Consider the following 19208-nt stretch of genomic DNA (forward strand, 5'->3'; position numbering starts at 1 on the left):
GGCTAGTAGTTGCAAGAAATTCAAAGTATGGAGTACGAAACAGTGATCTTTTGAGGATGAGTTACCAAGCGCCTCCAGCCAGATTGTGTCCAGTAAAAATAATGAGGTCACCATCAATGTCAAAGACATAGAAAACCGTTTGTTTTAGGATTTATTTGCCGCTGATCGTTTGGTCGTTGACTAGACTTTCCTGTGTTCCACCGTAGGACAAGGATTGCACGTGGTTCTCATCAATTTGGGTCCCTTCTGTCACTCAAAAATTTCCAGACCGAATGTTATTCATCATTTTTGGATTTGTTGCAATAGCAGTGAGTGGACTAACAATTTGCACGCTAATTCAGATTGATTAGTCAAATGTACATAGTAAGAAAGATATAAGCTCCCCCTCATGGATTTTCATGTCACGTTCTCATCATTTACAGATCCTGATAAGGCGCTACAAGGTTCACAATTAGCTCCATGATCGACACAATTGTAGCGGTTCTTTTGTACTTCCATTATTCCTGGTATAGCTGCTTGTTGAAAATAGTATTGAAAGTTCAACTTACTTCTTCCTTATTAGACCATGTAACAGACATTTGTGGAATATAAATGTAAGTGCTATACACTACTTGATTCTCTTGGCTACGCTCTTAGTGTCTAGCATTTCATCTTACTACTACTACAACTAAGATCACAGTCCTACAACAGAGTCTTACCCTCAATAATGTCATTTAGGGCCAAAACGTGATTATTACAAACCCTGAGGCCCTGGACTTTAGTAATCAGGAATAACGTTCGGTCATTTATGGGAGACCAGTCTAACACTGGCAATTTTTTCACAATTATTATAATCTTATTTGTACACGGTCAATCCCACTCTCTTCCGGGTAGTCAGATGTAATTTTCTGAGACAGTATATTCAAGCTATTACCATCATGTAGGCATGAAACAGTATATTAAATCCCTTAATTATGATTTAGCTGCAATTCTCACTTGTTCGTTTCGAAAAGACGCAGACGTAAGGTGAACCGAACTTATCATTTAAGCGCGTAAATGATGTTGCAACTGATATATATGAACCTCAAGGTTCCATTCTATGGGGGCAGATCTCTCAGATTACATTGGTTCCGGAGAACCAATGCCTAGAGCACTGATTGCCCTACGCCTTGATGAAGACCTATAAGATAGGCAAAATAGCTCTGAGCCTCACCGGAATGGTTGTCAGTCTGAATGTGATTCTGACACTAGAGATGGTCAATGGGTGCTGAGCAACAAGGTTAACTATGGCTGGCGCTGATTAATAAATTGATTGGGCGGAAACGACACTTGTGGAAGCATTATCACACTGTATCTATGATGTCCATATTTTTTATTCTCGTTCAAATATAACATTACTCAGTAAAACTGTCTAGACTGTATGTACTAAGGGAACAGGAAATTGCGGCCACCAGTCCAGGATTGATCAGTTCCAAAATTCATGGAATTATTCAGGTCTAATCCTATGCCACCTAAGCATCCAACTCGCCACAGTTAAGCCTATAGTAGACTGAGACTAGTAAACATAAGCTTATTACAGTCTAGTCGAACGGAACTACTTACTAATCTACCATCAACTTCGCTATAGGGAGCTCCATCTTTTCAACTTGGTCGAACTAATGGGGGTCCGATATGTCTTATTGAAACTGCCCATAACTACAATTACGGACTTACTCCATAGACATAGGAACCACAACTACGTAGTAAACTAAGTGCACACATTGCAACCTCACTAAAGTTGTAAAGCATGATGAATGAGCGGACCCAGCGATGGAACTAAACAGCTACCATTACATTGACTCTCTCTGGCCTTATATGACTTTGCCTTGTTTATCCATCAATCACAATCTTCCATGTCCATCATAAACGATATTAAGTTTCGTTGACTCATTTATCCCATCCTCTAGTTATTGTTCGAAAAAGATAAAGTTTACCATGCCAAATAGCCTACTTGTTCTAACTTTGGTTAAGCTACGACACTGTGCTCGATAGTCTGAAGACCAATCTAGAATTGAGTCTGTAAGAAACTAATTCCTGCAAAATATTTCAGCAGTGATCAGGTGCTTCCCTTCCAACTTCTGAGGAAGAAAGTCTTCTTGGAGGAAAAATGTTCCAAACACAAAGAGAAGTCAATAACGTTAACTCTACATTCGCTCATCTTCGAACACTTGTTGGACCATGGAGTTGAAGCATCACTGGACAAAGAAACATTACTGACTTAATATTTATCATGGCAACATAAATAGCCGTATCTTATAACATTTCTGTTCTCATAAGAAGTATTCACTGCTTTAAGTTTTCGTCTATTACTATAATAAACACCTCGAATCAGCTTCCATCTGTTGCAGCATAACTGAGTTACTTTACACTCCTATTCGGTTCATTTACTTAATAGGTTAGTCCTGCATACGGAATGGAAAAAACTTAAAACAATAATACTTTCCGTGAACTTTATCAATAAAGATAATAAGGTCGTTTTCTTCTTCGATACAATGACTCCATACAGTAAATTAATGTAAACCTATTTGAACAGGAAATGTAGCGGGACCACAACCAAAAAAGTGAAACAACTATATAAAAAACATTTATTGATCAGACTACAAAAACTTATCAAGATTTTAAAGGGAATAAAAACTTTATACAAATGGGATCCCCTCAAAGGAGTAAAATGTCAGAAATCGGTTACTTAGCTCTTTGCATTTGCCGCAACCTATATAAATCCATAGGCATATTACAGCCGAGAGTAGCAGCAGACAGAGGATTTCTTAACTCTGATCCAGAGCCAAGAATCTGACCTCCCAATAAGGCAGCTGCACGTTCATCTTCATCATCATCATCGTCATCATCCTCTTCTTCTTCATCTTCAGAGTCTCCAAAAGCATTTAGATTTGTCCTTTTACGTAATTTAGATTGATTAGCCACGGAAGCACGGTTACCATGTCCAGCTAAACTATCTAAAGCTAATTGCTGTCGACGTTTACGAGCAGCCAACAAAAGTGGGGCAGCGGAGGTCGCTGTACTAGCCAATTCAATGGATAAAGCTGTACCAGAGTCAATACTTGTAGCTAATTCTTCAGATTCACCTGCAACAACTTCCATATAATCTTGACGAAATGAACACACAGAATAATTGTCAACACATTTACTTCAGCGGGTAGATAATAATAATAGTAATTAAAACCGATCAAATATTTCGTCGAAAAACGTGAATTTAAAATGACCACACAGGAAAAAGAAGTGAGTCTATAATCGTTTTTCGTTTTCAACTATTAAGCAAACAATGGGAGCCCAAGTTAAAAAGAATTTTAAGTGTACAGAAACAATATTTTCGCAAACATACTAACATTACGAGACAAAATGATGTTCTTTACACAAATGATTTGTGGAAATATTTCCACCACAGATTGGAATCAATCGCTATTAGTGCCTGTCTCCATATACGAAAACTATGTAACAATATGCATTACATCACTTAAACCAACACTAAATATTTCCACGAAACAGCTATTCGGTCCTGGTTGAGTTGTGATTTTTTAGTTAGTATCACAACGGATCATAGTTGAACATGAGAAAGCATTTGACTGAACGGAAAGGAGAACTGTATAAAACCTTCTTAGATACTATATTTTATCTACGAAAATCATCTCATAAACAGTGAAAAATGAAGGTGAAGATAACCAGTGTAGTACCAGTTTTTGCAACAGTAGGCCCAGACATTCACAAAGGAAAAGCGAGATCCTGAAATACGATACTGTGAGCATCGACGAAATCCCACTTGATGACGAAGCTCCAGAGGAGTTGTAGACTTTTACATATTTGGACAATATCATTGGTAAACAAAGACGATCTGACTCAGATGTGAAGGCGCAGACTCCTATAAGCAAGGGGGTACTATTCCCACAACTAAGGAACTTCTGGAACTTAAAACAACTGTCAACCAACATCAAAATCAGAATTTTTGTACGTAACAGAAATTCGGGGAACTAATATAATTGTCAGAAGGGAGTTTTGTGGAGATTTTAGTAATTTTATTTAGTTGAGATCATGAGTCAATTGAAGCTAGACCACCATGGCAAACCTGGAAGCACTGGACGGCCGTGGGTTCGAATCTCGCGAGGCGGGATCGTGGATGCGCACTGCTGAGGCAGACCTTCACAGAACCTGATAGACATGAAAACTTTTTGTCTGCAAATACTAAATAAACACTTTTGATACAATTAGTACAGCAAAGCTAGCCCAATACTGAGTCCAAACTAGGAAAAATAACTGTTCAGTGACTTATGACTTTTAACGGTAAGTAAGCTAAGGCCAGTTTGCGACGTGATATATCAGTGCAGGTTCAAACAATAGAAAAATAATGAAGCAGCGGATGAATGCAAATTATTAAATAAACTCCCATTAGTTGTAATAATGGATCAATATATTCAAATCCACTTACCATCAGGGATTTCTAATTCTAGGAAATGTTCTAAAAATTTATCTACATCAACAAATGGACCATGAAAACATTGTGGTGGTGGAATTAGTTTCAGTAAAGATGAAGCAGCCGGTGGTGGTGGGAATTCACCACCAGCTACTGGGTGACTTCCAGTACGTGGATATGCTTTCGGTTTAAATGGTAACATCTGACTGACATCAGGTTGCGGATAAGTTGGCCTTGGATCAGTTCCATTGATTGTTGAACCAAGAGCATCACCGACTACTACACCTGCACTACCACCAGAGACACCGGATAGTGTGGATCCTAAAGAAACCCCAGCAGCTCCATGGGAAGAGATCACACCACACAACATATCATCATATCCTTTTCCAATTCCCGCCAACTGAAAGCGAGTGAGTTCCTATAAAGTAAATTAAACGGTAACTGTTTTAAATAGTATCCACATCACACAAAAAGTGATGGTATCATCAATTTTTAAAAAATAAATAAATAAACAAGTGAACATATACTTACTCGATAACCCAAAGATCTAAGCTCTGAATCTGTACATGGCAATAAATCTAGGAAACGATATCTATCAATTAGAAGTGCGGTTTCTAATCTTGAAAATTCTTTCGAACTATCCAATGCTTGTAAACGTCGTTTTTCTACTTTCAGAATACTAGCCAAATCGCCAACCTGTTCAAAAAAACAGTAAAATAATAGTAACGACAGTAAGAAAGTAATTTAAAAATTAATATATTTCATTTGTTGAGTGCATGTATAGTATTTTTGGCATTAAGTATCACTACTTGTGCGAGGACTACTGATATTAACCTGTCGCCCAAGCTGAAATTTTAGGTGAAGTAGGTTCTAAACACGCGACTCGCATGTGTGCCAGTGATGATGTACACAATCAAACTCCAATCCAAGATCAATAGCCCCAAACCCAATTTAGTAGTCTAAAGGTTAAGTGCTTGACGTGAAGCCTGAATGTATTGGATTTGATCTTTAGTGGAGTCATGAATGACCGCTGCCATCGCACATCTATTCGTTCTATGTTGATTTCCGTCTGTTTGGCTGTTGAAGAGTCCCATGCTATGACAAAATAAATACCCACTGTTTCTCGGTTTCCCATGGACGTCTAAATGAAGTTGATCCATCATGTAAAATTACAAATTCAGCAAACTTTATAACCCGCCTCAGTCGTACACAAAAAGTTATATTCAGTTGGCAAGTGGTTTTATTTCCCTAAATCCAATTACTGTAGATTTTAAAGTAAGTAATATGGGTAAATTATTTTTTATAACAATATGTAGAATACAAATATTGAATAAAAACGAACGATAAAAAAATTATCCACTTACTTGTGATTCAAACTGTAAAAATCTAGCCCATATAAGACGTGCACGTTCTTGTGTAATTTGATTTGATCCTAAAGCTCGTTCAAATAACACACGTATATTATTATCTTCATTTAAATGTGCCATAAAATCAACATAGCACAATACATATTCCGCAATACCACCGAAACGTTTCATGCCTAACTCAAATATTTTATGTCCAATAGTTTTATCCTAATATGATGAAGTCGAAAAGAACGAGTAAACAAGCAAGAAAAGTTATAAGAAAATAGAAAACAAATAATGAACGTAGGATGAATTAGCAACAGTTCGAAAACTGTTTACATGGGAAAATATTTTCAAATGAGTTCCCATGTTTAATAATTTTACTCTCTTAAAAAGCATCTCCTATATGCAGATAGACAATACAGTGTAATCAACATGTACGAAGGTCATCACTCAATAGGCGTTTCCATGATGATTTTGAAACATTGGTTTCGGAGATTGTGTCGACTCAGTAGTCTCCATAACAAGCACAGAAAGATGACCGATTAATGACAGTGCAGTGGGATGGAGGATAATTATGTCGGTACATCACTAAACACTAGATGGATTCCTAAAAATCATTATTCAAGTTATCCTTACAATAATAATGAAATCTATTTTTAATAGCCAAATAGTAACATATGCGACCACAAGTTACAGAGCCTCCGAATGCCCTGGTACAGCCGAGAGTGGGGAAAGTCAGCTCTCCCTCTCAAAATGCTCTCACATAGCCGCATGTATATAGCCTCTGCAAGGGAAGTCCTACTCACTGATAGACACGGAAAGTCCACCTACGGGAGTTGGAAAACCCTGATTCCAAACCAATGGTGCACATGGGCTCCAGTATCCTGAGGGAACAAATGGCGTATCAATCAATCGTTGGTCACCGGCTATCATGGGACTTCATCTCCTTACGATGCTCTACTACCTTGTGGATCAGATCTTTAGGTCAAAGGCTCCGGGTGTGGCGCCCTAAGAAAACCACCTGCTTCGGTTTGGGCACCCGTGCAGTATCACAGCCCTTACACAAATCAAATGAGATTTGTGTGGCGCATATATATCTGGTGCCCCTTTGTACCAATAATTATGTGTTTAAATAAATAAACAGGTTACAGGAACTTTAATTTATAAAACGTAGGGTACATCATTTTGGTACCCTTTAAAATGCTTCCCATTTGCGACAACACAACCATCTCGTTCCCATTATTTGAACTGTCATCAGAATTGATTACCTCAAGTGGTGTTCGTCAGGGCTGTCCACTCTCTCCATTCTTGTTTAACTTTATCGTAGATGTGCTTTTGGAAATAACACTTTCCTCATCCAAATTTAGAGGCGTTGAACTTCTCTCAGGAGACTCACTTGTTGACTTAGAATACGCCGATGACATAGTTCTATTTAGTGAAGACGCTAACAAAATGCAGAGTCTTCTGACCACTATAAGCAACAATGCAGGTATGTTCGGGATGCGATTCCATCCCTCGAAATGCAAAATGTTACTTCAGGATTGGGTTGCATCGATACCTGAACTAATGATACGGAGTGAGGTTGTTGAGCGTGTTGACCGCTTCACTTATCTTGGGAGTCTCATCAGCCCTTGTAGTCTGGTGTGTGACGAAATCTCAGCACAGGAACAGAAGGCTCGTCTAGCTTTTGCCAACTCGCGTCATTTATGGCGTAGGCGAGATATCCGTCTAGCAACCAAAGGACGAGTTTAATGCGCAGCAGTTCGCTCCGTCCTACTTTATGGCAGTGAAACATGGCCGGTAAGAGTAGAGAATATTCGTAGGCTGCTAGTATTCGATCATAGGTGTCTCCGAAGCATTGCTCGTATATCCTGGGACCACCGAGTAAGTAATGCAGTCGCTAGGAAACGGGCACTAGGTAAGGATGACAAACCAATTGATGAAGTAGTGAAACTTCATCAGTTGAGATGGCTGGAACATGTGTTACGTATGCCCAACCACCGATTGCCCGACGTTCAATGTTTTATGGTGTACAAGTATGTTGGAAGAAAGCTATGGGCGGCGAGACCAAAACGTGGCACAAATCCATGAAGTCACTGACAAGTGGACTGAGCCATGTTGGTAGGTGTAGACTACCTGGTTGGGATCTGCGAGAGGATAGTAACCGATGGTTAGAGACCTTGAATGACATGGCTCAAAATCGTTTGCAATGGCGCAGATGCATCCGCTTTTTGCGTTCTTCCAAATTCTAATCTTCTGAATTCATGTCCCTGTTGTTTTTCTCTTTTCAAATTTATTTCACTGGATTATACTCCTTGAATAACATCTTCAAACCCTAATCTTTTTGATTACTGCTTATACTCATACTACCCCTGCCACTATAGGATTTGAATCGACAATTGTTTCTCTGTGTTAATGTGGTATGACAACTCGAACTGATGTACGTACGTACAAAGTTCTACGTTGTGACTGACTGACTGGCTGACCATTATTTGAAACACCGCTTGAAGTCCTATCAAGACAGGCTGTCCAGAGATTTAACTTTTTGACTGCAAGTATTTTTTAGGACCGTCTGCGCAAACGATTCTTCGAAATCAAGTCCATAAGAATAGTGAAGCAGTTATCAGAAAGCGCATGGGACAGCATACATTCAACATTTTTAGTGACTCAAGAAGTTGATGTTCCCCTTGGCTTTGTATTATACTCCCGGTAGTGACGACTCTCCTTGAGATGTTTGATTCACTTAAAAAAAGCTGTAACTATCCATTCTTTAACTCTATTGAAAGACCCAATATTTCTTCCAAGCTTCAACAAAATTGTGATGATGAACCGTCGAATTTTTATTGAAGACTACATATACACATACAATAAAATACAAAATTATAAAACGAGAACAAAAGATACCTACTTTACTACAAAAATATTCCATCAATGCAGCACTACAGTAAACATGATAAGTAATGCGTGAATCATCACGAGCTAGTTTAAACACATATCTAGCAGACATTATGCCTTCAGCTCTCCTGGCGAATCGCATATACTGTATATAAGGCTAGAACATAAATTAAAGAACACAATTCCGATTGAGTAATCAACCAGTATTTGTCTTCATAAAATGATTAATATAAAACCATATAGATGACATAATTCGTAAAATTATAGAAATATTAAATATTAGTTAAATAAGTAAAGAACTAATACATATTCACATACCCCCAATTATAAGTCAGGCAACTTAAGTCAAAACCTTACGCGAAACGGTGACTTAGAGACTGAAAAGCGCTTAGCCTTCATCTAACAAGTGGCAGGTCCGATTACCGCTTTAGTTACTCTTGTTTGAGAAGTCAAGGGGTGGTATCACAAGTACTAAGCACTTAGCTCAAAAGTAGGTAAACTTATCTTGGCGAGTGAGGTGCATTATTTCTGTACCACTACGATTATACTAAATATTCCTACGTAGCCACAATATCAGATGGCTTCATTCATTACCAAGATAATATATATCATTCGACTGAGGAAATGCATTCACCCTTTCATAAGACAAAAGGATGATTCAAGCAAATAAAAAAATAAGTAGTTTTCAAAAGCAAGACGAAGTTCCATTTACTAGAATAAGTCAACCTCGATTTCAGAATAATTCGTTTACATTGTCTCTATTGACTGATTATCAATTGCATTAACAGCACAGTGAATACCTGTTACCTTTAGTTGCTGCCTAACAGATGAATTGAAGTACAAACATATCTCAGCTGAAAACGGTTTTCAAGTTTCTTTTATTTGATAAAAGTTTATGAAAAACTCCAACATATTGATTACATTACGGCTATAATGCAAAATACACTACTCAATTTCCGAAAAATATTTACACAAATTATAAAGTTTGGTAATATTCTGTAAATTATTTAAACAGTTCATTAACATGCAGTTACCAGTGATAATCCGAGAAAAAAGCTCAGCTGGAATGTAGAGAAGGTTGCAAATAGATTATAATGGCAGTGCAATATCAAACACAACCTGTTATGGTAATTTTAATCAGAAACTGTAAATGTTTACGGAAATTCGAGAGAGTGGATGGGAATTTCATAAATGTAAAAAAGGACTTAACTAATGTTCTTTGTAGTGAATGATATCAAAAACTAGACTGCTTAACCATAATAATTCACTGCCACCTTTATAACGAAGTAAAATAAACTTGGGAAATAAATATAAAAAAACAGAACGAAAAATTTCTCACTCACTAATGTCGGATCAATATTCTCCAATGAAACTAACTTCTTGTAGATAGAATGAACTTTTGCATACTTACACCGACCTTCTTCGTAATCGGCATAAGCAAAATATAACATCATATTTGTTTTGAGTAAAGCGATAGCTCGTTCATACATTGCCGCTGTATCGTTGGCAAATTGTCTAGCTGTTGTTTGATCCTTTTAAGAACAAAAATTGGAAACAAGTACAAAAGTTATCAGAAAACACAAAACGTTACCACAAAATACAACGAAATTTTTTGATGACAATGACTCTTCCATATATATATATATATATATATATATATATATATATATATATATATATATATATATATATATATATATATATGTATATATATATATAGATATATATAAATACGTACTCCCTTTTAAATATTACACTCTAAGGATATAAATACGTACTCCCTTTTCAACCAAAATTTTGCTTGCATGATCCAAGTAGCTAGCAGCTTCATACCATATAGCGGGGGGATGTGCGAGAGAGAGAGCACGTTGGTCAGAGGGAAACATTACTGAAAGTAAACAAAGATATATAATTAAACTTCCATGCAACTAATGATGACATTTTTTAGAAGTTGGCTTTCCAATGACGTAGCAGTGCGGTAGTTACCAAGAGGCAATAGTTATAACACGTTTCAGTGTCTATTAAATTGCGACTCCTAGTGTAGCTACAAGATCGAATGATTATTCAGAGCTTATGTACCAACCTGTGATTGAGTGAATAATAAAATTAATGAAACATTCAGTCAGGTTTCAGCTTATTGGCACGTTGACAGTTCTTAGACTGAAGAGATTTATTTATTTAAACTAACGTTTTCATATCATTATTATTGAAATTGCCTTCACCACTCTTTTCAACGAAAATTATTGTTTGTAAGCTGATCCGAGAGTGGTTGTTGGGTTTTCGGTAGGAATGGTTAGTCAGATGATAAATCTGTAGACTTTTATCAACGATAGTTGGGCATGTATCATGAATACCCACCACCTACCCTGACAACCAAAGCAGACTGGCATAGGAGTAGGTTGGGGAAAAGCTAAGAGTGCCCAAACGAAGACAGCATCAGACCATGAAGTTACTGACAGTTGAACTTAACGATCTGAGACACAAACTTCCTGGCTGGGGCCCACGCAACAGTCCTACTCTACAGTTGCAGAGGCTGAATGAAATGGCTCAAAATCGGTCGCACAAGCATGACTGAATTCATTTCTAATCATTCTCCGTATTTTGTACAACCTTACTACTGGTTGATTCCATCCTCTTCAAAACGTAGTTTGCTAATTTTCACACAAAACCTATTGCACGAGAATAGATTATCAAAGTGGCTAGGAGTAATGAGTTGGTAAAAGTCCTTCAGAATAAGGGAATATCAACGTTTATCATCGTTATAACTTGTGGCCTGGATGACCTGTTAATATATAACGTGATAATACCGCCAATTAGAGAGCAGTGGTTTATCGACTGGACCAATGACGCATAAAACCCGTACGAGCAGTCTAGAGTACTTATCGGTCCTGCTTACTGCCTAGCCTAGTCAGTTAAGTCTAGAACACCAATCTCAGTCTCTGTAATATGAATAACTTATTTCAAACATACTGGGTTTATATACCAACCAGACAGGCCACATCGTACCATAAAATAAGAAACAACATTTGCACAAGATTTAGCTAAATGTGGCTGTGAATAAAGATAGTAATTGATAGACAAGGCATAACTCAAGAATGGTAAATCGTATAATAATAGTTCATAAGTCAAAATAAAGCTCATAATAAGAGGGACATGAATATGAATAGCTTAATTATTTAACGATTATACGATAACAATATACGCATAGTATTGCTTCATAAACTGATCCCAAAGTTACCATTCATTATCCTTATCGGAGCATAACAATCATCTTTTCAGCTTAAATTTTTATATCCCAGTCATTCTCTAGCAAAAGAGAATCACTATAGATTATGAATAATAATAGTCGTTGAAAAAATAAATGGTTTCCTAGTGTAAATTTGCGACCGAGAACGTACAGTTTAAGGCATATGAAGAACCGTAGTTAAGATCCCTAATAGAGCACTAATGGTTGAAAATAAAAGGTAATTGAAGATCAGTGATTGTAAATTAAGTTCTAAACCCCACGAACAAGTACTACTTTTACTAAACGTTTTCCGGTTCTTTAAAAACACTACTAACCTCTTTTTGTGACTGTGATGATATCTTCTGTTTTCAATGGATTATCTTTTTCCCATTGAATATACTTCTTCCACAGTTCGACCTTAAAAGCAAAGTACAAAGCAGTGTAAAAATTTAAATAGAACCAAAGTGTTGATTTTAAACGAGTTAAAAGTGTATGGCCAAAACTGAGCAAAACAGAGCAACTATTGGAAGCTTAATTTTCAAAGGAGTCGGAGGAAATTTCGCTCAAAAAACTTATCCAATAAATTGATAGTGTTACGACTGCGTCACCACTTGTTGTATCTGGTCGTCGCTAATTATTATATCGGAATCGCTTATCACATATATTCGTAAAAGGAGGAACCACTGCAATTCCCATGACACGAAAGTAAGAACACAAGACTGGTACAAACGGAGATTTATTAACCCCAAAACACGACGACGACCCTAGTCGAAAATACACATTTATATATTGCTTCATACACCCATTTTGATTATTAATTAGAATAAAATTACATATATGAGAAATACAGTTATAACAAATATGCTGAGTATAGTTTACAAAAATAGCATAGTATAGTATAGTTTATAAAAATAACGTATGTTATACAGAATAAAATGTCATACGGGAAAACAAAAAAATTCCATACCGAGTAATCATCATATTGAATTAAAGCGGGATTAATGTTGAAAAAAATTATAAGGAGTAAAAGAATGTAATTTTGACTTTACATATCGTCATATCATATAGATTTAATACAAATGCATTTACTTTCAGACGACATAACACAATAAACAAATTTTTGATTTATTTCAAGAATCCTATTGCAAATACAATTTTCATACAAGTTTGTTAGAAAAAAAGACCCTCCAAGTACACCACCTATGAATCAGTGTATTCAAAATAAGGACTCATTAGTCTTTTGGCGAATTTATTACTTCTAATAGCTGACACTGACCAACTATTTTCACTGATAAATGAGTACGGGTCAAGTTATTGGTTAAGTAATAGAAGACAAATGCTTTGAAGTATATATATATATATATATATATAATGAAGAGAGAAACGGATACAACTACTTTGTGTAACATCTATTATACAAGGAGAGTAACGATAACATAAGTTATTCAGTCTGATTATCTACTCTGGTAGATTAATGCTATTCCGCTCATCTATACTGAAATCATGCATTTGAGTGGGGATATAAACTACGCAGACAAATAGGAACTATAAACCAGTGAAAATATGTGAAAGCACGACTATATGTTATGCATACTGGTCTTACTAGTAAAAAAGTAACCCCGAACTAACTTTCAGAGTGGAGTTCAAGTTTGTGAACAAATAGCCAAGTCCTTTCATTATTAGGGAACCATAAAGGTCATAGTGAAATGTTGCAGCAAATACTTTAGCACAACATATGGTGATGTGGTGGTTTAGCAGTTATAGTGGCGAGACTATAATTTATGAACGACCCAATCAAGCAAAAGATAACATGTTTTGGATTTTGGCGCGAAATTCATCTAACCATTTGGTAAAATACCGTGTTGGCATTATAACTGATGTCAGTTCGTGATGAAAACCCTAAATCCTGTTCCTCACCCTAACTGCCAACTGTAAATCATGATTCTTATCCCTCATACAAGTTTATAATCTTCATTCGGTCTTAGTTATTAGGTGGACACTCTCAAGGTCACTTCACGGTCGCTCAAAGGTCGTCCATAAATTATAGTCCCACCGTTATGGCGTACAACCTTTGGTCTCATGTTCGAACCTCGTTTGATCTGCTTTAGTTTAGACAACCATATAATATTATTACCTATGAGGATGTGGCTATTACACAAATACCTGGTGGATGAGTTAATCAAAATTAGAACATATCATATGGACTCACCTGTTTGGCTTCATATGGTGTATTTTGAGGTGGCACTGATGGCATAGTCCTGGATAATCCTTTTGTAATAACTTCATATTCTTTAGCTACACGACGTGCATTCATATAGTCCCGACTACGTTCTTCGGTAAACTTTTTTGCGATAAGAGGATTGATTGAGTTTTCATACATGCAATAATCACGCCAAATAGTTTCGATACCAAGCATAGGAGTAACAATTGCACGTTGGTACACACGTCTAGTTGCAGTTATTTTTTGACTTTCTGCATATGAACCTTGAACTTGACTATATAAAAATCAGAGAACATATAACATAACTTCGTGTTCACAGTTATTCTGTACTTCTCACAACTACCCAATCAAGATGAAGTGTCGTGAAATCAGGGTGAAATGCACTAATTATAGTATACTTAACATGTAGTTTATTAAATAACTGACCATACATATGTGTTACTAATCCGCTGAATTAACGTTCAGATTATTTAAATTTTTGCTAACAACCAGATTTCCAATGATTATATCCATAGTACTAACGCCCTTGATCGGAATCAAGTGATATACCTATCAATAATCGGTCATATATACGTCGGCTTTCGTTTTTATCAACTATTCACGTGAGGATGAGTTGCATGAAATACATATCCAACAGAATCATGTCGATCCACTCCTTTACATCAAAAGACAGGAATGGGACGATATCTGAAAAAGAAACTGAATAAAACTTACGACGAAAACGTACAAGATCGGTAGTACCCCAACAAAACCTATTTGTACTGAACCTAGACAATGTCAAAGCTCTTTCAGAGGACAGTCATGAGATGGTGTAAAAATGGCTTAACTGACAACACTTACAAATTAAGGGATAAAAACTACTCTAGAAAACCTTGAATTTTATGCCCATGTGCTGAGTTAAGAGGGTCAAAATAGGTAGGTATTTAATGACATAGCTCGATGGTTTCTGGGACACAGACAGATGGACTCTATATTTCTCAGTAGTCGATTAACTGTATTGAAACCCTCAAACTTTTATTTAACAAAACCTTATTATAACATTCAGGATGCTAAGAACTGAAAACTTTGACCCGAAACGTCTACAGTTGCTCGAGCAAGACTAGTAATTTTATTCAGTTTGACTGTAGGTTGTTTTCCAAACTAGAATAAGATCGACCTTCCTTGTTAGGTTAGAGACATCCAAACAGAAAACTACTCTGCGTTGAACACACACTGTTATTTTACTTTACACAACCGAAAAAATACTTACGTTGAACGAAGAAAGGATATGTAGTCTGCCCATATTGAATAAGAATTAAGGTCTAGGCCCATTTTATCCAGAGTGAAATCGTAAGCTTGTGCCATTTTCTCCCTAAACCGAGAAACGGTAATACTAAATACATCCCTTACTTGAAAGTTTGATGCTTTCCTTTAGTTTCTTTAATATACTGCAAGTATATTTTCCACAGGTCAATGTTTAATATCTTAACTAAACAACGTTGAAATAATTTTTCAACTCTTTCATAGTTTTTAGCTTTCATCTAAAAGGTTACTTAAAAAGCATCCAAGTTACCTCCTGATTAATATAGATCTTCCAATACTGACCAGCTACCGGGAACTGGGTAACAATACGTTCAAAAACTTCCCTTGCATCATCAATCTTTTTACTTTGAGCATCACGCAACAAAACACTCCATGCCTCGATATCCCAGGGATTAGACTTGATCCTTTCCTCTGCCTTCTGCATTTTGTCCATTTTGTACACTCTCCTTTGCATAAACGGCATTTCGCTAATTTAGAGTAAAATCTCGTAGAGTAACACAACTTGTCAAAACTACCGCTAATCAACACGTTATCCAATACCTATTCAATGCAAGTGCGAGTATGAAACTAGCTTCGTTTGCAAATCATTCGTACTGACTTTAAACGCTCACCCTATTTCAGTGTACCTATTTACCTTCTGTTAGTAAACACAGTGGCACTGTTTTGCATTCGGGTGTTGGCTCTTTTTGATGCTAATGTAATCACTGTGGAGAAATAAAATAGCAAAGTGGGAGTTATAAGAATGTGGATAATATTTCTTCCAATCAGTCCGCTATTATCCAGACTCTGTATCAGACTTCGGTGACAGTTATCGTTCATATACCTAGGTTCTTGCCTGGAGGTATTGGTGATCCACTGCTACCAGACACGGAAGCCCGTTAAGCGAAAGCTTCTTCTATTCCGTCCTCAACCATTTGAACCATTTGAACCATTTGACAGTGATCCGTAGTAGAAAATGAATCCCTGAAATAAATAGTTCCGTTAGTCTTCGACATCGATTCTGACCTTATAATATGTATTAAATACTCCCCCAGGCGAAGACGCTCGTTCAGACATCCACACCAGATTACGTTTGAGCACGCCATGCTGTACATACATTACGAAAACTAGTTAAATTGGGTGTACTTCAAAACTTCGACCGGTCCTCAAATATATCATTTAACAACCCTTCATTAACGAGTTCTGGTCGCATTGACTGATAGATTTTTGTATAGAAAAGGTTATCCTTAATAAACACTGTGTATCTGCAAGGAGTTCCCATACTGAGCAACTGTCTTAGTTTTAAAGCGGGTGATAGAGACTCTAATTAGGCCCTCTATGAATATGACCAGTGTACCGCAGCGAGACATATCTCGTAGAGTGCTACTAACAAAGTGAAGTTTATGGATTCTATTCAACTCTATATTCACAAATACGCCCCAGTATGCGGAAATCACTAGCTGAACTAATAAAAAAATACCTTAAATTTATCGATACAAAAAAGTTAGATGACAGGGAAACGTCCCTAGTGGTGAATATATGGTAGTCAAATCACAACTACATTGAAATTTATAGGATAATTGCATGTTGCATGTAAACACCACTCATGTATGAGCAGTCGACATGGATCCTCATACGCTAGACACTCAAAACAAAAGAGAAACAAGGCCCTAAATGTACTACAAATATTCAGGGTGTGATAACGCCTTTGTCTGTAATAATTTTATAATAGAGGGATACCAACCCAGTCAAATCAGAAGTCAAGGATGGGTGAGTTCGAGGATATATTTGGAAATTTGCCGATGTGTTCAAAAGCGTTTGGTTTAGGTCGATTAGTAGTTGCAAGAGATACGTAGTGCAGCGTACGTATTCGCGATCTGCTGCGGATGCGGAAACAAGAGTGCTCAGTCAGAGTATGTCCAGTAAAACTAATGAGGTCAGGATCAGCATCAAAGACTTACAGAACTATTCATTTTGGCAATTTATCTGCTGCTACAGTCCTAGGTGGATTAACTTCAAAATGCATTCCTTATTCATTCAAAAAAGGCCGTGATATCAATGCAAAATTTTCTTCAGTTTATTCAATAAAGTTTGTATAACTAAATCTCCATAAAAGTGTTACGGAAATTTTGAAGTCCCAAATAGAGTTCTAAAATAAAATTGCTCAAATCACATTCATGCAACTAGGGAGAGTATTAGCGTATTTAATTCTCTTTAATTTATCTGTAGATTTACACTCCAATTATTTAAGCAGATGAGTCTTAAGCGGAAAGAAACTACCCGGAAAGAGAAGAGGTTATATTTATTTACTCTCCAGAAATGTGTCAAAACTAAGAGTTATCCGTAAAAACAATGGCAGGAAAACTGACAATTGCGGACGTTAGAAAGAATGGAGCGCTTAAGGCGCCAGCTACGTAAGGTTCAATGAAATCAGTAGTTGCCGATGAATTGCGCCCCATGTTGAGTAGTTACGTTACGAGATGTTATATTTCCTTCTGAATAGCTATTTTCCTTCCGAGAATTATATTTCATCAGTAAACGTTAAAGATGTGACATTCATTAAGACTTTCAAAACAGAGTCTAGGGACCATTCATCAAAATATAGGCATACTAATTTCAGAACCACAGTTACAGAAATTTCATAACGTATCCAGAAAATTAGTGACTGTTACATGAAGTACATTGTGATATTTGAGAGTATTTGAACTATAGTATAAACTAGCAATCTCGGAAACAACGCAATTTAATCAAGAGGCATTAGATGAACAAGAAATTTACACTGGGTTAGGCAAGACTAACGAAACTTCGTGCATTAAACTATTTATTCCTGTAGGTTTGTAATACCCAGACACCTGATCGGTAAATCATTGAGATCCCTATTAGTCGATGACAAAGTTATGGATAAAACTTGCTTTCACGAGAACAGTGTTGAAAGAAGCTAAACAGAGTACAATACCATGTCCACTGTTATTTTTCATACACACTTAAGCCTTTCTAAATATTGTCATCTCTACCTTAATATCTCGCTCCGATGGCGAGCAAATATGGTGAGAAGTGGAAAAGAATAATAACCTGATCTCATCATCTAGCTAACCTGGTTAATCTTCACCAGTGAAAGTAAGCATAATCCCGAACATGTAGGGACTGCAACTAGCCATAACAACGAAATTAGAAACATCGATCTCACCACGATGATTTACAATTTACGGTAAGTCATAGTTCGAATGTCTCGGTTACGTGACTTTCTGTAGCAATTAAGGATTTGAAAACAGTGAGCACAATAAGAAGGTCTTGTATAGTTGAAATCATGAGTCAATTGAAGCTGGACAAACATGGAAAACCTGGAAGTACTGAAAGGCCAGAGAAACGAAGAAATATACTTTGAAACAAACAAACAAACTATAGGACCCATGTCTTGCAGGCTTTAAAGGACGCAGAAATAATCCTATTCATTACATATTTTGAAAACCTTTCGAAAAAGGTAATATAAATTCATAACGACAATCATCTACGAATGAAACCAACTTTTCAAAAAACCCACCAAACCAAAATATTATTTTATGTTCATTACTAACTGGTTTTGATATGAGTTTCTCAAAACTCTAGTGGGAAGTTATAACTGTTACAGTTCAAATATCACGAGTGAAACGACCATTAGCGATGACATTGGATGATCGGTGGATGGTAACTTAGTGGTCTAACATCTCGAAAGCTCTCTGTTCGATTCTCGGTGGAATCAGTTCATACTACTGAAGAGTCATCGCATACTAGTACAAAAACCTCCATAAAACCTCA

General features: G+C 36.6%; 1 protein-coding gene across 1 annotated transcript; it reads right to left on the minus strand.

The window, feature by feature from the left end:
* Nucleotides 1-396: 396 nt before the first annotated feature.
* On the minus strand, nt 397-15904 carry Smp_147360 (putative cleavage stimulation factor; the record flags this gene model as incomplete). Its single annotated transcript, XM_018789272.1, has 13 exons — nt 15685-15904; nt 15522-15652; nt 15382-15483; nt 14121-14406; nt 12247-12328; nt 10464-10573; nt 10029-10217; nt 8699-8842; nt 5806-6015; nt 4973-5137; nt 4457-4859; nt 2919-3122; nt 397-515 (listed from the first exon to the last, which is right to left on the minus strand). Exons 1-13 carry the CDS (start codon nt 15895-15897, stop codon nt 397-399), a joined length of 2358 nt encoding a protein of 785 aa, XP_018654732.1. The 5' UTR covers nt 15898-15904.
* Between the last annotated feature and the right edge of the window lie 3304 nt (nt 15905-19208).

This window comes from Schistosoma mansoni, chromosome W (assembly GCF_000237925.1).
Source record: "Schistosoma mansoni strain Puerto Rico chromosome W, complete genome".
Taxonomy (NCBI): domain Eukaryota; kingdom Metazoa; phylum Platyhelminthes; class Trematoda; order Strigeidida; family Schistosomatidae; genus Schistosoma; species Schistosoma mansoni.